General features: G+C 37.3%; 1 protein-coding gene across 3 annotated transcripts in view; it reads right to left on the bottom strand.

Annotated features, from left to right (window-relative positions):
• The window catches only part of LOC129032589 (T-box transcription factor TBX1-like), an 89,381-nt gene extending 69,146 nt beyond the window's left edge, over positions 1-20,235 (bottom strand). For 2 of the 3 annotated variants that reach the window (XR_008501399.2, XR_008501400.2), the window contains exon 1: positions 19,739-20,166. Coding sequence is in view for 1 of the 3 variants with exons in the window: in XM_054480048.1 (XP_054336023.1) it covers positions 19,753-20,205 (453 nt within the window). In the remaining 2 variants the exon portion in view is untranslated. Of the gene's footprint in view, positions 1-17,272; positions 17,894-19,738 lie in introns of those variants that run through there. The other variant, XM_054480048.1, reaches the window with a different exon arrangement.
• Between the last annotated feature and the right edge of the window lie 1,776 nt (positions 20,236-22,011).

Here is a 22,011-nt window from a genome sequence, read left to right as displayed (position 1 = left end):
CCTTCTATACTCAACTTTTTGAGGGTTTTCATCATGGAGTGACGTTAAATTTTATCAAATGTTTTTTCAGCATCAATTGAAATGATCATATTGGTTTTGTCCTTTATTCTGTTCACATAATGTATCACATTGATTGATTTGCATATTTTGAATCACCCTTGCATTTCTGAAATAAATCCCACTTGATCAGGATGAATGACCTTTTTAATGTGTTGTTAAATTCACTTTTTTAGTATTTTGTTGGGGATTTTTGCATCAGTGTTCATTAGAGATATTAGCGTGTAGTTTTCTTTTTTTGATGTACCTTTGTCTGTTTTTTTTTATGTGGGTATTACTGGCCTTGTAGAATGAGTTTGGAAGTATTCCTCTTCCTCTACTTTTCAGAATAGTTTGAGTAGGATTGGTATTGGTTTTTCTTTAAGTGTTTGGCAAAATTCAGCAGTGAAGCCATGAAGTCCTGGGTTTTCTTTGCTGAGACACTTTTTATTATGGCTTCAATCTCATTACTTGTTATTGGTCTGTTAAGGTTTTGGATTTCTTCATGGTTCAATCTTGATAGGTTGTAGGTGTCTAGGAATTTATCAATTTCTCTTAAGTTTTCCAATTTATTGGGTATGTAGTTGCTCATAGTAGCCTCTAACGATCCTTGGAATTTCTGTGGTTTCAGTTGTGATGTCTCTTTTTCTATCTCTAATTTTATGTATTTGGGTCTTCTCTTTTTTTTTAATTATTCTGGCTAAATATTGTCAATTTTATCTTTTCAAATAATCAACTTTTTATTTCATTGATCCTTTGTACTTTTTTATTTTAATTTCATTTATTTCTGCTCTGATCTTTATTATTTCTTTGCTTCTACTAATTTGGGGTTTGGTTTGCTCTTTTTTACTTCTGTAAGATCCATCTTTAGATTGTTTATTTAAAATTTTTCTACTTTTTTGACATAGCCACTTTTGTTATAAACTTTCCTCTTAGTCCTGCTTTTGCTGTATTCCCTGGGTGTTATTATGTTGTGTTTCTATTTCTGTTTCAAGAAGTTTTTAAACTTTCATCTTAATTTCTTTATTTAACCACTCATCATTAAAGATCATATTCTTTAATTTGCATGTGTTCATATAGTTTCCAAAGTTCCCCTTTCTGTTGATTTCCAGTTTTATTCCATTGTGTTCAGAGAAGATATTTGATACGATTTCAATTTTTTTGAATATTTCAAGACATGTTTTGTGACCTAACATATGGCCTATCTTTCAGAATGATCTATGTACTGAGGAGAAGAATGTTTATTCTCCACCACTGAATGAAATATTCTCTTAATATATATTTAGGTCCATTTGGTCTAGAATGCAGATTAAGTTCAATGTTGCCTTGTTGATTTTCTGTCTTGATGATTTGTTAAATGCTGTAAGTGGTGTGTTGGAGCTCCTAGCTATTATTTTACTGGGGCCCATCTCTCTGTTTAGTTCAAATAATATTTGCTTTATATATCTGGATGCTGCAGTGTGGGGTGTATATGTATTTACGAGTGTTGTATCCTCTTACTAAATTGACTCCACTATCATTATATAATGTCCTCTTTCATCTCTTTTTAGATTATTGATTTTTAGATGTTTCTTCTTTTCTATTATATGCATTCAGTGCTGTAAATTTCCCTGCAAGCACAGCTTTCACTCTATCCCACAAATTTTGGTAAACTGTATTATCATTTTAATTTAGTTCAAAATATTTTTTCACTTCTCTTTAGATCACTTCTTTGATTGCTGTTTTATTTGGAAGGTTTTTAAAATCTGTATGTATTTTGGTAAATACATGGGATTCTGCATGTATTTCCCAGCTATCTTTCTGTTATTGTTTTCTACTTTAATTCCATTGTGGTCCCAGGACAGACGACAATTTACAGTTGTATTGTTTAAAATTTCTTAAGGTGCTTTCAATGACCCAGACAGTGGTGTATCTTACCGAATATTCCATGTGAACTTTAGGAAAATACATAATCTGCTATTGTTGGATGAAGTTATCTACAGATGTTGATTGATTGATCATGCTGTTGAGGTCAAATAGGTCCTTCCTTACTGATTTTCTACCTACTAGTTCTGTTAATTAAATTAATAATGTTATTAAATTAAATTAAATTAATATTATTAAATTAAATTAATAACATTATTAAATTAAATTAAATTAATAAAGAATGTTATTGTCTCCAAGTATAATAACACATTTGTTTATTTCTTCTTTCAGTTCTATCAGTTTTGCTTCACATAGTTTGACACTCTTTAGTTAGATGTATATACCTTAAGGATTGTTATACCTCCTAGAAGCATTGACCCTTTTATCATTATATAATGCTCATTTTGTCCCTTATAACTTTGCTTGAAGTCTGTGCTGTCTAAAATTAATAAAATATATTAATATAGCTTGATAAAACATAATAGCTATGTTTTCTGTTGATTAGTAGTAGCATGGTATGTTTTTCACCTTCCATTTACTTTTAATTTATACATGTTTTAATGCTTAAAGTTGTAGACAACGCACAGTTGGATCGTGTTGTTCGATTCACTCTGACGATCGTTGTCTTTTTTTTTTTTTTGGAGATGGAGTCTCACTCTGTTGCTCAGGCTGGAGTACAGTGGCGCGATCTTGGCTCACTGCAATGTCCGTCTCCCGGGCTCAAGCAATTCCCCTGCCTCAGCTTCCAGAGTAGCTGGGATTGCAGGAGCATGCTATCATGCCCAGCTAATTTTTGTATTTTAGTAGAGACGAGGTTTCACCATGTTGTCCAGGCTGGTCTTGAATTCCTGACCTCAGGTAATCTACCCTTCTTGGCCTCCCAAAGTGTTGGGATTACAGGCGTAAGCCACTGCACCTGGCCAATCATTGTCTTTTAATTGGTGTATTTAGACCACTGAAATTTAAAGTGATCATTGATATAGTTGGATTTATATTTATCCTATTTGTTAGTGTTTTGTATTTGTTGCTGCCATTGTTCTATCTTCCTATATTTGTCTACTGTACTTTTTTTTTTTTTTGGCCTCTTGTGCTTTTAATTGAGCATTTTGAATGATTCTACTTTTTATGTTTTCTTAGTTATCAAGTATAGGTCTTTTAAAAATTTTATTTCTTTAGTGCTTGTTTTAGAGTTTGTAATATACATTTACAACCAATCTAAGTCCACTTTCAAATGGCACAATGCCATTTAAGGAGTAGTGTGAGTACTGTATAAAAACAAAATAGTCATAATTCTTTCCTCCTGTCTTATGTGTCATTGCTGTCATTTGTTTCACTTATTCATAAGCTTACGCATATTAACATGTATAGGCTTATGTATACATATTCACCTAAGTATGCATAATTAAATACTTTGCTGCCATTATTATTTTGAACAAACTCTTATCTATTAAATCAATTAAGAGTAAGAAAAATAGAAGTTTTTGTTTTACCTTTAGTTATTCATTCTCTGACATTCTTCCTTTATGTAGTTTCTGAAACTATTTTATTTTCCTTCTTTCTGATACATTTCTTTTTTTATTAATTGCAAGGCAGTTCTGCCAACCAATTCTCTCAATTTTTGTTTAACTGAGAAAGCCTTTATTTCTTCTTCCTTTCAAGGATAATTTCACAGGGCATGAAATTCTAGGTTTGTATTTTTTTTCTCTCAACACTTTAAATACTGTTCTATCTAAAATATCTAAAATATTGTTTGAATATTTTATTTTATTTTATTTTATTATTTTTTTTGAGACGGAGTCTCGCTGTCACCCAGGCTGGAGTGCAGTGGCGCAATCTCGGCTCACTGCAGACTCGGCCCCCCGGGTTCACGCCATTCTCCTGCCTCAGCCTCCCGAGTAGCTGGGACTACAGGCGCCCGCCACCTCGCCTGGCTAATTTTTTGTATTTTTAGTAGAGACGGGGTTTCACCGTGTTAGCCACGATGGTCTCAATCTATTGACTTCGTGATCCGCCCGACCTCAGCCTCCCAAAGTGCTGGGATTACAGGCGTGAGCCACCGCACCCGGCCTTGAATATTTTATTCTACTCTCTGCTTGCTTGCATGGTTCTTGGGGAGAAGTTTCATCTAATTCTTTGCTCCTCTATGGGTAAAGTGTTTATTTTCCCTCTACCTTCTTTCTCTATCTTTAATTTTCTGAAGTTTGAATATGATAGAACTAGGGTTTTTTTGGGGGGTGGATAATGTGTCTTTCTTGGTGTTCTATAAGCTTCCTATGTCTGTAATTTGGTGTCTGACATTAATTTGAAATGCACAATCATTATTGTTTTAAATATTTATCCTGCTCCTTTGTTTCTTCTCTAATATTCCAGTTATTCATATTTGTACCTCTTGCACTTGTCCCACAGTGCTGAAATATTCTTTTCTAGTTTTTTATTTGTCAGTCTTTTTCTTCTCTGTTTTCAGTTTGTCGAAATTTCTATTGCTTCTGTTTTGTCTCTCTTAGAATTTCTATCTCTCTGCTTACATTTTTTATCCTTTCTTGCATGTTATCTACTTACTTTATTAAAGCCCTTACTATTTGGATCATAGATTTTTTTAAAATCTCGAATTTAGAAGTCTAGCATTACTGTTATATTTGACTCTGGTTCTGATGCTTATTTGATTGCTTCACACTGTGATTTTTGCCTTTTAGTATGCCTTGTAAATTTTTGTTGAGAGGTAGACATAATATATTGAGTAAAATAAACTGCATTAAATAGGCCTTTAGTATCATGGTGTAAGGTGTGGGGGCAGAAAAGGCCTTCAAGAGTCTCATCAGCAAATCTCCATCTTTTAGTGAGGCTGTGCCACTGGTGAGCTTCAGAAGTGCTTCTCAGGTTTCCTCCCACATTAATATTAAACAGGAGATTTAGAGGGAGTTGGAGCTGGGTATTTCCTTTTCCCACATGGAAGGCTAGAACCACCTCGAGTTAAGTATTCCCTTCCTTTGGGCTTGTTAGGCTCTGATTACATCCTAGTAGGTTAGGCTCTGAGAAAAACAGAATGCTTTGGGGTATTTCAAAGTGGTTACTTTTTATCTCCACCTGCTGGAAGCAGGAAGGGTTTTTTCTCCAATATTCATGGTGCTGACCTGGTAGAGCTCCTGGAGGTGAAACGCCCAGAAGTATGAGGGGTTCCCTACAACTAGGTATCCTTGGAGTTTTTAGCTTTCAGCCTTGTGCACACTGATTCTTCAGTAATTTGTTAGTTATGTTTCTTACCTCATTGCTGGTTTCTGAAGAGACTTTTGCTTCAGTTAGCTGTTATTTTCTGAATCTACCTATATCTTCAATTTGGGAGGAGTGGCTTGCCTTGTGATCTTGCTTCTCTGACAGATCTGAGAAGAGTTGTTCATTTTTCAGTTTGTTTAGCTCTTTGCTTGCTTTTTTTAAGACACAGTGGTGACTTCTAAGTTCCTTATATGCTGCACCAGAAACCAGAAGTCTCTCCTATTTTTATTTCACTTTAATAAGAGGTAGAGTAACTCAAGTTTCTATGTTATCATATTTAAGGGAAACACATTCTGTCTGCTTTTCTGCTTATTGGCCAGATGCTTTTATTTACTTATTCATGCACGAAATATTGGTTGAGCACCTACTGTGCATGTCAAGCATTTTTCTAGGAGCTTTGGATTCATGATGTCAAAGCAACTCCCTTTTACATTGATTATAAGAGGGTTAATCTCCAACGTAGGAAATAGCTTATTCATGTTTTGATTTTTAAAAATATATGATTTCTACATTCAGATTAAGCCAATGCCTAGTGAAATACCTTTTTTTTAATACTTTAAATTCTGGTGTACATGTGCAGAAAGTGCAGGTTTGTTACATAGGTATACACATGCCATAGTGGTTTGCTGCACCCATCAACCCATCATCTACATTAGGTATTTCTCCTAATACTATCCCTCCCTTAGCCCCCCACCCCCCAACAGGCCCTGGTGTGTGATGTTCCCCTCCCTGTGTCCATGTGTTCTCATTGTTCAACTCCCACTTATGAGTGAGAACATGTGGTGTTTGGTTTTCTGTTCCTGTGTTAGTTTGCTGAGAATGATGGTTTCCAGCTTCATGTCCCTGCAAGGACATGAACTCCTCATTTTTTATGGCTGCATAGAATTCCACAGTGTATATGTGCCGCATTTTCTTTATCCAGTCTATCATTGATGGGCATTTGGGTTGTTTCCAAATCTTCGCTATTGTGGATAGTGCCACAATAAACATACGTGTGTATGTGACTTTATAGAAGAATGATTTACAATCCTTTGGGTATATACCCAGTAATGGGATTGCTGGGTCAAATGGTATTTCTGGTTGTAGATCCTTGAGGAATCACCACATTGTCTTCCACAATGGTTGAACTATTAAAGACTTAAACGTAAGACCTAAGAACATAAAAACCTTAGAAGAAAACCTAGGCAATACCATTCAGGACATAGGCATGAGCAAAGACTTCATGACTAAAACACCAAAAGCGATGGCAACAAAAGCCAAAATTGACAAATGGGATCTAATTAAATAATAGAACTTCTGCCCTGCAAAAGAAGTGAACTTGCAACTTACAGAATGGGAGAAAATTTTTACAATCTATCCATCTGACAAAGGGCTAATATCCAGAATCTACAAAATACTTAAACAAATTTACAAGAAAAAAAAAAACAACCCCATCAAAAAGTGGGCAAAGGATATGAGCAGACATTTCTCAAAAGAAGATAAGCGCATAAATGCAGTCAACATTTGAAAAAAAGCTCATCACCACTGGTCACTAGAAAAATGCAAATCAAAACCACAATGAGATACCATCTTATGCCAGTTAGAATGGTGATCATTAAAAAGTCAGAAAACAACAGATGTTGGAGAGGATGTGAAGAAATAGGAATACTTTTACACTGTTGGTGGAAATACCTCATTCTATATGAATAAAAGAAAGTTATGACAGCTTTGCAGTTGAAACTGACAGCAGTGATTTTAACAGTCTTAGTGATACAGTGAGTAAACATAAGAATCATTATATTGGTATAATGTCTAACTAATACAATAAAGCTTATTATTAAAATGCATTTTATCTGCTACAAAATTATACCTTTGCTAGAACAGACATATCTTTGCAATGATTGGCTGATGCTGAATCTATGTGCTGTAGACCCAAGTCAAATTGGTTAGCATCTTAGGTAATTATTTTTCCATGCAGCATAATGACCCTGACCTCCAAGGCCTTCATCAGAAAGCTAAAGCCAGTTTTATTCCCCCCACTGATATTATTCCTCTAAGAATTACATTTTAATATCTTGCTTGGGTATTTTTTTCTGGCTCTGTTTAAGTGTTTACTTTTTAATAATAAGTTTTAAATGCATTTTGAATTTAATTGCTATTTTTGTTTTGATAGTACATCATGAGTGCTTGCTGTCTTGTGGTTTTCCTCATCCCACTACTGTTTATTGATTTTATCTATTCTCATTGATATGTCTAGTCAATCAATGTTGATTCAATAAATGACTTGTTTTAGTTATACTTGGAGATATTAGACTGGAATATTGTGCTCTTAAACATGTAGAAACACCATCAGGGGCATTAAGAGATAGTGTAATGTAATGCTTATATGCAGAGCTCCGGAACCAGACTCTCAAGGTTTGAATCATTTCTTTGCGACTTTAAGTTGATGTGTGTGTTTGGCTTTTTGCATATAAAAATGAGATTTGTATTACAATCCAGCTCATGAACTTCTTGGAAGAATTAAATATGTTAAAATATGTGAGGTGCTGAGAACAGTGGCTAACCCATAGTAAATGCTATGTAAATGATTATTATATAATTTCAAATTTAATTTTGTTTTCCTTAATGTACTTTTTCTTTCCCTATAATTTGACTTGTATCTTGCATAGTCATTCTCTGTTCCAAGACATTTAGTTAAAAGATTATAGTTTTGTTAGGAAAGAGTGGTTTCTGTAGAAGTACTAGAATACATCTTAGAATCTTTCAATGCCAGGAGTTGCTAGAGAGACTCTTTAAATATCACAGAACTTATTTTATCTTACAAGTTCAGAAAAAATTCAAGTTATGGAAATCTGACTCCCATACAAAAAATTTGTGTTTTCTGCCAAAGTATTCCTTGTGAGTGACTGTTATGTGATTCTACCTTCTCTCATGTCTGAATAAGATCAACACTTAGTTCATGGCCTAACATCCAATAAATTCTGTTGATAGACTGACTGTAATTTTCTCCAACACTGTGTACTCCAGTAATTTCTACAGGGTCATCCTGTTAGGATCTCTGTGAGACTCTTCAATATCTTTGTCACACCAGTGAATGTCCTTAAATACATTTGTGCCACGAAAAACATTTTCTGTGCATTCTCTGACAGAATATTTGCAAGAATAGGCTTTGAACAGAGGATAAAATCTAAGGGAAAGAGTTTTCAGAACAAAAATGCATTCTTAAGGAATTTCTGGGGAGAGTTCAATTCCATTACTTAACTATGTTTTTTGAAGGGCATACCAATGCCAAGATATGAAATAACCAGGAAGAATATTACTGAGGTGATGACAAGCTTTTCCAGTAATAGCCAAAAGTGATACAACTTTCTTCCAAACCAAACTTTGCAATATTTTTACAGGAAGGCTTGGTAACATTGCAATACCTAGTAGAAAATGAGAAGGTAGGAAGCCATCCTCCCTAGTGACTGATTACACTCCAGACACTGTGGAAGACTGAGAGCTATCTAGATAGGCAGTTTAAGGTGAGATGTCTCAGATGTGCAAGGAATGTTGAGGTGTCTGATAAAGAAAACACATTAAGACAGTGATATATAATTAGTGCTTTGAAAATTAATGTTCTCCTTATATTCATTTACTTAGAAATAAGCAGCATTCAAAATGATAACAGAACAAAAACATTAAATCAAAACAATAATCTAGGATTAGAGTCACAATGTAATAAGACATTGTCAAGATGAAGAAAAGTGCAGTTAATTTTACAATAAAATTAAAAATTAACACAAGATTGTGCATTAGAGCTATTATCAATGACATTTATATTTTTCTATTTATTATAAAATTGAGCTACTTGATGTTAATTTCCACTTCCAAAGTGCACTTGAAGGAACCATATCTAACTCAGCTTTGAACATTTAAAGTACTTGAACATTAAAAAAATTAATAAATGACAGCTAAACATTTTCAAAAGGCTTTGTGTCCACATTATTTCAGGGAAAAAATACAGGCTTTACTATGAACAGGCAGAAAATATTAAGTTTGTTCAAATTAGTTGAAATGGAATGTGAAAAATGAATTTCTTTATCACTGTAATGACTGGCTTCTGCTGTTGCCAAAAAGATGTAAAATTGGTCACACCTCACAGTGTGATTGTCCCTGCTGGGTGTGGCTGAAGCAGTGGAATTCTTGGTCCCACATTCACTGAGCAGGGTGCTTCTCCTGATACAGGTGTCTCTCAGAGGTTGGGACAGTGACAGGAGACTCTCCTGGGAGGCACAGAGGAAAAACCTGGATTCCTCCGTCAGCCACCCAGCTCTACCTAGCTATCAGTCTACAGGACCCATGAAGCAACATCATGCCCAGAAAGGCAAAAAAAGAGATGGAATGCTGAACTTTGTGGCTTTTTAATTTTGTGAACCATATTTGGTTTCATATAACTCTGATTCTTTTGAATTTGTGTCATCATCTTAACATAGTGAACACAGCACACACACACACACACACACACACACACACACACACACACACCCCATTTGGTTATCTTAATCTCTATTCTATTAAAGTATTGATTATATCATTACAGTATTATTAGTTTATTTAAATATTTAGTTTAATCATTCAAAACCTATTTTGTTTTTCCTACTAATTTATACAATTGCTTTTATTGATTTTTGCCTTTTTATGCAGTCTAATTCTCTTTTATAAATTTGGTTTTGCTTCATCTTGTCTATTCTTATTCTGGTTTCTTATTTGCATTCTTATGTGTTTGTATCTTTTCTCAGCTTATTTCATTTTTAAAATTACAAGTGAATGTATTGTATCTCCCTCCCATTAAAAATATTTTTATTACTCTCCTAGCTTTTTAAATCACAGGCAGAAATCATGGTCTATGCTATAAAGTGGGTGCTATAAAGTTAATTTGTGCCCCAGGAAGGAGACTAATGATTTTTGTCTATGTCTTTCTGGCCTTTTAAACATGACCAACCTCCTACCCAGTTTAAATTGGCAAAATGTTTTATAAGTCAATTAAATAATAAAACTGTAAGCCTCACTTATAAAAGTATTCAACTCAGTCTTAGGATTCAAATGATCACACATATGTAAATTTAGGCCTTGCTTTTTGTATTACTGGTAGTGAAATTTTCTTATACATTCTAATCAGTGGCTTTGTGTATTTTTATTGCCTTGTACCTAAGGCTTGTTTGAACATGTTTTATATACTTGAATTTTACTTTCACTTACTTATTTTAGATTGGAAGGAGTAATGCACAGGATCAAGAGGAAAAATGGAGAAAATATTCTCTCCAGTCTTTAATAAACAAACAAAGAAGAAAAAGAAAATTCACTACCAAATCATACATTTTCTTCCAACCGTAAAATGAAATAACAGTTTCTTCTAATTCAGTTGTCTTTGTCTTTTCATAATCAAGTCTTCAACTTCCATACACAACATAGGAGAACAAGTTTGTTCGTGAGGCCACAGGGGAACTTGATGTTAACAGAAAAAAGATGTGAACAAAGCCCAAGGCAAATGTACAAAATAAAGGTGGAAACTACCTACTAAGAACTAGAACATGGTTGGGATTCAATGAGAATGAACACAAAATTCACCCATTCATATATAATGATTTTTGCAGATGTTAGTTAATGATTTTCACTTCTGCAGTTTTTGCAAGTCCTGGAATTCATCAGATCTGGAAGGAAACATTTCAAGTTCCCAGAGAATTTCTGGCCTACCCATATTCAGGAAGTTATGTGGGTCTCATGAGGAATCCTGTTCTTGTAACAGTTATGGTCCACTTTGTAAACTCGGAAGAGATGAACTAGGGTCAGCAGCAACTACTATTTATTTGTTGCCCAGTAAGTGCCAGACACAGTGTTAAGCACTTTACACATATCGTGTTATCAATGTCTTCTGACAAGCCTATTAAGTAGATATTATTATCTCTATTTTATAATGAGAACCCTACAGCTCAATTAACTTAACTCAAGGTCACACAGCCAGTAAGTGGCAGAGCTGGGACTGGAATCCAGGTCTTAAAGACTATATTCTTAACCATCAATTAATACTGCCTCCCAACTTCCTGAATATTTATTTAAACTCCGTGAAGAGCAGGCATTTAAAATTGTATTGCTAAATATTTTCAAGTTAACCTTGAATTGCTTGGGAGATGAGCAGATATGATATAGTTTGGCTGTGTCCCTACTCAAATCTCATCTTGAATTGCACTCCCATAATTCCCACGCGTTGTGGGAAGGATCTGGTGGGAGATAATTGAATCATGGGGGCAGTTTCCCCCATACTGTTCTCGTGGTAGTGAATAAGTCTCATGAGATCTGATGGTTTTATGAGGGGTTTCCCCTTTTGCTTGGCTCTCATTCTCTCTTGCCTGCTGCCACGTAAGATGGCCTTCTGTCATGATTGTGAGGCTTCTGCAGCCACGTGGAACCTCTTTTTCTTTATAAATTACCCAGTCTTGGATATGTCTTTATGAGCAGTGTGAAAATGGATTAATACAAGATACATTTGGAAAAAATTCTTCAACATCCTTATTGTCATTTTTAGTCTCATTTAAAATTCAGTGATAAACGGTACCATTTTAAGATCTACGGGCAGGGACAGCATAGAAGCCATAGCTACTAACTGCAAAGGATATAAAATACCAAGTTATACAGCCAAAAATTTCAATCTGTAAGAGTTACACACAGTGTAATACATCATATTAAAATTGTACAAATCACAAGAGGTTAAATATACACAAGCATAACTTTTCTTTAGGGTTCAGGGCTTGCCCTAACTTAAGCATTTTTAGGGTTCTGTCTCTCTTTCTTTGACCTTTCCCCTTACCTTCTTTTGTCATTCTCTTTCCTTCTACTTTAATGAAAATTGCTCAAGAAAGAATTCTTAAACAAAAATTTTAAATATTAGTATATTTTTATTTAAAATATCTAAATCCATAGAGTGAAAACATTTTCTGTGTAAAAATCTTAGATTCAAGGGCAGGGTAGAAGATTCTTCTGTTAGCCTCCAGTTTTCAGATAACAAATTCTAGCCACTTCTTTTTTTATATGTCTAAAATAAGAAAACATCTCTTTTATTTAGGATCTTACTTCTTCTAATCTGTGTGTTATTTCCACTTTCACTAACTCCTCCTGCAGGTGAAATATCCTTCTACAAACCCATTCCTTTGCTCTCATACTGTTAATGTCTACATGGAATGGTTTTCACTTGTCCTCTATTGGAGAGTTGACCTGCAGCCCCTTTGGCAAGCAGCACAGTTCTTTTATTTTTTTTAATATACTTTAAGTTCTGGGGTACATGTGCAGAAAGTGCAGGTTTGTTACATAGGTATACACGTGCCATGGTGGCTTGCTGCACCCATCAACCCATCACCTACATTAGGTATTTCTCCTAATGCTATCCATCCCCTAGGCCCCCACTCACTGATAGGCCCTGATGTTGATGTTCCCCTCCCTATGTCCATATGTTCTCATTGTTCAACTCCCACTTATGAGTGAGAACACGCAGTGTTTGGTTTTCTGTTCCTGTGATAGTTTGCTAAGAATGATGTTTCCCAGCTTCATCCATGTCCCTGCAAAGGACAGGAACTCATCCATTTTTATGGCTGAATAGTATTCCATGGTGTATATGTGCCACATTTTCTTTATCCAGTCTATCATTGATGGGCATTTGGGTTGGTTCCAAGTCTTTGCTATTGTGAATAGTGCTGCAATAAACATACATGTGCATGTGTCTTTATAGCAGCATGATTTATAATCCTTTGGGTATATACCCAGTAATGGGATTGCTGGGTCAAATGGTATTTCTAGTTTTAGATCCTTGAGGAATCGCCACACTGTCTTCCACAATGGTTGAACTAATTTACACTCCCACCAACAGTGTAAAAGCATCCCTATTTCTCCACATCCTCTCCAGCATCTGTTGTTTCCTTACTTTATAATGATCGCCATTTTAACTGGCATGAGATAGTATCTCATTGTGGTTTTAATTTGCATTTCTCTAATGACCAGTGATGATGAGCATTTTTCATATGTCTGTTGGCTGCATAAATGTCTTCTGTTCATATCCTTTGCCCACTTTTTGATGGTGTTGTTTTTTCTTGTACATTTGTTTAAACTCTTTGTAGATTCTGGATATTAGCCCTTTGTCAGATGGATAGATTGCAAAAATGTTCTCCCATTCTGTAGGTTGTCTGTTCACTCTGATGATAGTTTCTTTTGCTGTGCAGAAGCTCTTTAGTTTAATTAGATCCCATTTGTCTATTTTGGCCTTTGTTGCCATTTCTTTTGGTGTTTTAGACATGAAGTCTTTGCCCATGCCCACGTCATGAATAGTATTGCCCAGGTTTTCTTCTAGGATTTTTATGGTCATAGGTCCTATGTTTAAGTCTTTGATCCATCTTGAGTTGATTTTTGTAAGGTGTAAAGAAGGGGTCCAGTTTCAGTTTTCTGCATATGGCTATCCAGTTTTCCCAACACCATTTATTAAATAGGGAACCTTTTCCCCATTGCTTGTTTTTGTCAGGTTTGTCAAAGATCAGATGGTTGTAGATATGTGGTGTTATTTCTGAGGCCTCTTGTTCTGTTCCATTGGTCTACATATCTGTTTTGGTACCAGTACCATGCTGTTTTGGTTACTGTAGCCTTGTAGAATAGTTTGAAATCAGGCAGCGTTATGCCTCCAGCTTTGTTCTTTTTACCCAGGATTGTCTTGGCTATGTGGGCTCTTTTTTGGTTCTATATGAAATTTAAAGTAGTTTTTTTCCAATTCTGTGAAGAGTAGCTTGATGAGGATAGTATTGAATCTATAAATTATTTTGGGCAGTATGGCCATTTTCATGATATTCATTCTTATCGATGAGCACGGAATATTTTTGCATTTGTTTGTGTCCTCTTTTATTTCCTTGAGCAGTGGTTTGTAGTTTGGCTTGAAGAGGTCCTTCACATCCCTTGTAAGTTGGATTCCTAGGTATTTTATTCTCTTTGTAGCAATTATGAATGGGAGTTCACTCATGATTTGGCTCTCTGTGTGTCTGCTATTAGTGTATAGGAATGCTTGTGATTTTTGCACATTGATTTTGTATCCTGAGACTTTGCTGAAGATGCTTATCAGCTTAAGGAGATTTTGGCTGAGACAATGGGGTTTTCTAAATATACAATCATGTCATCTGCAAACAGAGACGATTTGACTTCCTCTCTTCCTATTTGAATACGCTTTATTTATTTCTCTTGCCTGATTGTTCTGGCCAGAACTTCCAATACTATATTGAATAGCAGCGGTAAGAGAGGGCATCCTTGTCTTGTGCCAGTTTTCAAAGGGAATGCTTCCAGGTTTTGACCATTCAGTATGATATTGGCTGTGGGTTTGTCATAAATAGAGATATGTTCCATAGATACCTAGTTTATTGTGAGTTTTTAGCATGAAGGGGTGTTGAATTTTGTTGAAGGCCTTTTCTGCATCTATTGAGAGAATCATGTGGTTTTTGTGCATTATTTCCACTTTCACTCACTCCTGCAGGTGAAATATCCTTCTACAAACCCATTCCTTTGCTCTTGTACTGTTAATGTCTACATGGAATGGGTTTCACTTGTCCTGTATTGGAGAGTGGACCTTGGAGGCCCTTTGGCAAGCAGCACAGTTATTTTTATTTATTTATTTATTTTTTTTGAGACAAAGTCTGACTCTGGTGCCCAGGCTGGAGTGCAGCGGCGTGATCTCAGCTCACTGCAACCTCTGCCTCCCAGGTTCAAGTGATTCTTCTGCCTCAGCCTACTGAGTAGCTGGGATTACAGGTGTGTGCCACCATGCTCACCTAATTTTTTTATTTTTGGTAGAGACAGGGTTTCACCATGTTGGCCAGGCTGGTCTCAAAGTCCTGACTTCAGGTGATCCACCTGCCTTGGCCGCCCAAAGTGCTGGGATTACAGGCGTGAGACACTGCACTCAAGCCTAGCACAGTACATTTTTTTCAGCAATCATTTATTGAAGCATTTCTATGTGTCAGACAGTGTGTTTGGTGTTGGGGGTATAATAACTAAAAAGACATGGCCTTTGTCATAGGAGCACTCACAGGTCAGTGGATGAACTTTTCCTGCTTGACTAACTCTTGTTATTTTCTGGTTCCCACACTCCCTCCAAACTAAACCTTTCTTTTTTTTGCCACTTATATTTAGTTAAGCTCAGAGACATTAGCTGAGAGCAATTTCTGAGTACTTTGGAGTTTCCTCTATTATATCCCTCGGAAAAGAGGTGATATGGTTTGACCCTCTGTACCCACCCAAATCTCAGGTTGAGTTTCCAGTGTTGGGTGAGGAACCTGGTGGGAGGTGATTGCATCATGGGGGTGGAGTTCCCCCTTGTTCTCGTGATAGTGAATGAGTTATCACGAGATATGATTGTTTAAAAGTATGTGGCACTTCCTCCTTCTTCTCTCTGTCTTCTGCTCCACCATGGTAACACACGCTTGCTTCCCCTTCGCCTTCTGCCATGATTGTAAGTTTCCTGAGGTCATGCTTCCTGTACAGCCTGCAGAACTGTGAGTCAATTAAAACTCTTCTCTTCATAAATTACCAAGTGTCAGATATTTTTTTATAGCAGTGTGAGAATGGAGTAATAAATGAGACTTCCCTTGAAATTTTCTTCTCATAAACATCAGCTTGTTTTAGCAACATTTTAACCCAGCTTCTCTGGCCAGTGTACTCTTGTAATTGCTTTAATTTTACTCTACTGGCTTCCAAGTGAGACTATTCTTTTTAATGAAAGGAAGCATATAATAAATAATAAGTTGACATTTTATAGGGGGAAGGTTTGGTAATTTTCTGCCTTAAGAGCTGAAGAATTGCTGTCTTATTAGAGGGCAGGTGGTAGTTAAGAATAAAGGGCCTGGAATCAGGTTGCATGGGTTCAAATCGTAACTGTGACTATCCCTAGCTGTGACCTTGGGCCAGTTATTTCAACTCTCTGGGCTTTGCTGTTCTCTTCTGCTACATTGGGTTAATAATAGGGCCTTCATGTCAGGGCTGTTGGGAGGAATAAGTAGGATTTAGAAGAGCCACATAAAATGCTCAATAATATTATCTATTATTAAAAGCAAGTCCTATTCTTTGATGACCTCAATAAGGATTGATTTGAAATTAGCCTAGGATGTAAAATTTGCTATGTTCCTATGTATTAAGATCACCAAAACATTATTACACAAAGCATAACTTCTAATGACTTCATCTAGTATTTCAATTTAGGAAATATATTGTAAGAAAGTAATTCAAGATGAAGACATACTTGAATTAGTACAGAAATATTAATCACATTAATTATTCAAAAGAGCAAAAAGCCACTTCTGGATGTAACTTTCATTCAGAGAGTAATATACTTACAAATATTACATAAAATTTATATATTATATAAAATTAGAGAATTTCCACAAATGTATTTGTAATGTCCATTATTTTATTAATAATATACAATAATTTATAACTTATTTAATAAACATTCATTAAAACTATATTTATAAAAATTCTCTAATGGATGGAAAAGACTTATGACAAAACAGGTTAAAAAAGATAATAAAATGTGTATATCGTACATGCTAAACTCTGAAAAATAACACACACAGAAGAAGAGAAATGCAGCAAATTTTTCTGAGCAGTTAACTCTTTCTTGATGGTAAGACTATAGGTAGTCTATTTATCTGCACTGAAACAAATTTATTAATTTATAATATGAATGAAAAATATTTTTAAATGTTAACATGAATAACCCCAAGTTTTATAAAATGGCATTTAAATATTGAAACCCAGTGGGAATTTTAATTATGTTAACTCGGTAAGGGATTCCTAAAATATTTGAAGGCAGGAGCTGCCTGTTTTTAATAATCTTCTTCACTTAATAAAATGGTTTGTACTCTGTGAATATCTGTTTTGTGATTGTTGACATATCTAGAGATTGGTTGGCTAAATCTTCAGACATCTGAATTTTAGTAATATCAAGCAGAGCAAATGGAAAAATTAAGAGTTCTTAATTATACATCTGAATCTTTTTTCTGGTTCTTTATTTTTATTTTTTATAAATGAAGCTATTGGGTCTGATAAAAATTAGTGCACTATATATTGTGTATTTTTACAAAGCTAGTAGCAGACGTAATAGGAACAAGAGAGAAACCTTGAAGTACTGAGGGAGACAAATGTGAGGATGAAGCCATCAGAGGCGATAGTAAAAGGTCTGAAACTGGTAATTGGTAGCATCCAGGACATTTGGGGGCTATGCAATTTCCAAGACCACTGAAAATTCCCTTGGAGAGTGAAAGATACTAGATTTCTGCTATTGGACCTAGAAAGGGGAGGTAAAGGTTAGTTGGCCTGCATCTACTATAGCATCTCAAGAATAGATTCATCAGATTTGTCGTCACTGCCTGAGAAGATCCAAGATGACACCTTAAGGTTCTGCAACAGGCAAAATAAGTGGAGTCAGAAGATAGTTAGGAAGCTGCAAAACCACTGCTGGCTTTAACTTCCTCAGGATCCCAGAGCCCTTGTCCTGTTGCTCCCCTTCCTTCCAGGAATGGATACTGTCATGTTCAAAGGGCAGAACTGGGACCACCCTGGTTCTGATTTATGTCCACAGCACTGCCTCTATGTTCTCCCATACACTGTTCTCTTTTCTTGTGCTTGGGCTTCAAGCTCTCATCTAGAAGGTATGAGAGCAAACAAAGAATGGTAGAAGAAAACTTCAATTTTGGCAGGAAAAGGCACAACAAAGAGATTCTCAACAAAGATAGCAGAGACTCTCTAGATAAACCTGAAGATTTTAATGTGGATTGAATTATTTCCCCTATTTGTAAAGACATCCTTGCTTCTAAAGTGATTTCTTTTGCTGCTTTCAGTTTATCACCATTATTATCAGTATCATTGTATAGTGGCTTACAGTGGACAAAATACTTTCATATATATTATTTTATGTATGTAAAGTTATTACTAGCTTTTTACAGATGAAGAAATCCAAACTTAGAAATGACACGATTTTCTCATGTAAAAAAGTCAAATTCATATGCTTTGACTCTTGTTCATCTGTTTGGTCCTAGAACTGACATACACTATCATGTCAATTGTCCCAAATGACAAAATCCTGAGACTTAAACTGTATTCCCATTAAGGCACGTCCCAAATTATCTAAATCTTCCTTTGGATACTTTGTCAGTCTAATACTCAAGGCTTATAAAACTCAGACAAGTCTAAGAAGAATACAAATAATTCTACTTTTTTTTTTTTTTTTTTGCTTGTGTTAAGAATACTATTTTAATTTATTTGCACTATCCCAAAGTGGCAGGCTTCGCAATATTCTGCTCTGAAGTCTTTCTTGATATATTGTCCATAAATATACACTTCCCCAAAATGCTTCTACTTTGGTAGCAAAAGAGAAGAAAAGTGGTATTTTAGGCCCAGAAACAAAGACTATGAAGGTTATGGGCAAAAAATATATATATTGTGCACAGTTCTCCAAATCTTAACATAGGTCCAATAAACATTTCCAGTTCCCAGACTGCCTTTTGGCTCTCATCAAAGAACTCCAAGCCTGTTTTTAACTCAAAAAGACCTCCTATACCCTGATAATACCCTTGGTATCAGATTTTAAAAACATATTGCTGTCAAGTGTCAACATTTTGTGGAGAGGGGTCAAATTAGCATTTCCTCCTGAGAATTTGCGCCAGCTTTTTCTGTTACTGACTCTGGCACTCAAAGAAAGCAGGGATGTTTGTTATTCCTTACATCTAGTTGAGAAAGAACTCAGCTCTGTTGCTTTCAGGGGATGGTAATATTACTTGATGGCAAAAGTGAAAAAGATATGAAAACTCCCAACTTTGGCAGGATTTAATTTTTTTCTCCATCTATGTTGTCTCATTCAGCATAATAAAACAAATCTTAGAAGGTTATTGTCTTGTTAGGGCTGCTAGAACAAAATATCTTAGACGAGGTAATTTATGAGTAGCACAAATTTATTGCTCACAGTTCTTACGGCTGGAAGGTCCAAGATCAAGCCACCTCCAGATTCAGTGTCTGGTGAGGCTTGCTCTCTACTTTAAAGATGTTGCCTTGTTGCCATGTTTGCCATGTCCTCATGTGGCCGGAGAGGCAAACAAGTTCCCTCAGGCCTCTTTTTCACAAAGGAACTAATCCCATTCATTAGGATTGAGCTCTCATAACCTAATCAACCCCACAAAGCCACATCTCTTAATTCTACCGCATTGGGGATTAGGCTCCAATGTATGAATTTTGGGGAGACACAAACATTCTGAACATAGCAGTTATAACAAAATTTAGTAAAACTGTATCAATTTTAGATTTACTGAAACATTTTTATAGGATTTTGTGTTTTTGATTCAAACATTTATTGAGTACCTACTCTCTATAAGGCACTGTGGGAGGTTAAAAATATCACTTTTTCAACCACACTCCTCTGGTAAACTTTCTCTACACCTACCCCAAGACGATGTAAGATCATAATCTATATGCTTCAATGGTAGCCAACATTTACCTTGATCATAACAGTCATTCTGAGAGGTGACAGCATGCTGGCAGCGCTCGCAGCCCTCCCTCGCTCTCGGCGCCTCCTCGGCCTAGGCGCCCCCTCCGGCCGCGCCTGAGGAGCCCTTGAGCGGCCGCTGCACTGTGGGAGCCCCTTTGCTCCCTCAGCTTGAGAGGAGGTGTGGAGGGAGAGGCGTGGGCGGGAACCGGGGTTGCGCGCCGCGCTTGTGGGCCAGCGAGAGTTCCGGGTGGGCGTGGGTTTGGCGGGCCCTGCACTCCGTGCAGCCGGCTGGCGCCGCCGGCCTCTGGCAGTGAGGGACTTAGTAACTGGGCCAGCAGCTGTGGAGGGCGCACCGGGTCCCACAGCAGTGCCGGCCCGCCGCCAGTGCTGCACTCAAATTCTCGCCGGGCCTCAGCTGCCTCCCTGTGAGGCAGGGCTTGGGCCTGAGACGCCTCCATTCCCTGCAGGCCCGCCATGGGCTCCTGCACAGCCGGAGCCTCCCAAGGAGCTCCGCCCCCTGCTCCGCAGCGCCGTGTCCCATCAACCACCCAAGGGCTGAGGAGTGCAGACGCACGGCAGGACTGGTGGGCAGGACTGGCGGGCAGCTCCGCCTGCGGCCCTGGTGCAGGATCCACTAGGTGAAGCCAGCTGGGCTCCTGAGTCTAGTGGGGACTTGGAGAATCTTTATGTCTCTCAAAGGGATTGTGAATACACCAATCAGCACTCTGTGTCTAGCTCAGAGTTTGTAAATGCACCAATTAGCACTCTGTGTCTAGCTGATCTAGTGGGGACTTGGGGAACCTTTATGTGTAGCTAAGGGATTGTGAATACACCAATCAGTACTCTGTATCTAGCTCAAGGTTTGTAAATGCACCAATCAGCACTTTGTATCTAGCTCAAGGTTTGTGGATGCACCAATCGGCAATCAGTAGCTAGCTAATCTAGTGGGGACTTGGAGAACTTTTGTGTCTAGCTCAGGGATTGTAAATGCACCAGTCAGCAGCCTGTCAAAACGGACCAATCAACTCTCTGTAAAATGGACCAATCAGCAGGATGTGGGTGGGGCCAGATAAGGGAATAAAAGCAGGCTGCTGAGCCAGTAGTGGCAACCCACTTGGGTCCACTTCCACAGTGTGAGAGCTATGTTCTTTTTGCTCTTTGCAATAAATTTTGCTGCTGCTCAGTCCTTGAGTCCACATTGCCTTTATGAGCTGTAACACTCACTGCGAAGGTTTGTATTTTTTTCTGCTGAGGCCAGCGAGACCATGAACCCACCGGGAGGAACGAACAATTCCAGATGTGCTGCCTTAAGAGTTGTAACACTCACTGCGAAGGTCTGCAGCTTCACGCCTGAAGCCAGCGAGACCACGAACCCACCAGAAGGAAGAAACTCTGAACACATCAGAAGGAACAAACTCTGGACATGCTGCCTTTAAGAACTGTAACACTCACTGCGAGGGTCTGTGGCTTCATTCTTGAAGCTAGTGAGACCAAGAAACCACCAATTCCGAACACAATTCAAGAAGTGTTTACTGAAGGCCGTCTAAGTGTCAGACAGTGTGCTAAGATCTTGAGAGCCAACATCTTCCCTACTATAGCTGTGAGCGACCTGAAGACTGAGATTTAAATGAAAAATATTAATACATTAATTGAAATGGTACTGGCTAACTTTCTAGAACAAAAGGGGAAAGTGTAGACGCAGGGAGAGATAGGCACTAGGAGTTCATGTGGCAGGATATGGTGGCCAGTTTCCTTTTTCTTTTTCTTGAGACGGAGTCTTGCAAGCCTTGTCATCCAGGCTGGAGTGCAGTTGCACCATCTTGGCTCACTGCAATCTCCACCTCACGGGTTCAAGCGATTCTCTTGTCTCAGTCTACAGAGCAGCTGGGATTATAGGTGTGCACCACTACGCCTGGCTAATTTTTGTAGTTTCAGTGGAGTTGGGGTTTTGCCATTTTGGCCAGGCTGGTCTCAAAGTTCTGACCTCAGGTGATCCACCCACCTTGGCCTCCCAAAGTGCTGGGGTTACAGTCATGAGCCGCCACGCCTGACCTCAGTTTCTTCCATTTTAAAATTAAACACCTGTCGGGGTTTTAGGTCTTTGCATCTTGACTCAAGATTCCAAGTCCTTCAAGGGAGAATACAATTAGCCTAACTGGAGTCATAGGCCCACCACTTGAATAGCGGCACCTGGACTAATAATCCCGGGAAGCCAGCAAACATAGCAGTGGAGTGAAAATTCGCTCAACGGATTGAGAAAGTGTTTCCAAATCAAAGAGGAA

This window comes from Pongo pygmaeus, chromosome 2 (genome assembly GCF_028885625.2).
Source record: "Pongo pygmaeus isolate AG05252 chromosome 2, NHGRI_mPonPyg2-v2.0_pri, whole genome shotgun sequence".
Taxonomy (NCBI): Eukaryota; Metazoa; Chordata; class Mammalia; order Primates; family Hominidae; genus Pongo; species Pongo pygmaeus.
Note: the sequence above shows the minus strand (reverse complement) of the source record. Positions and strands in the feature narration are given on the sequence as shown.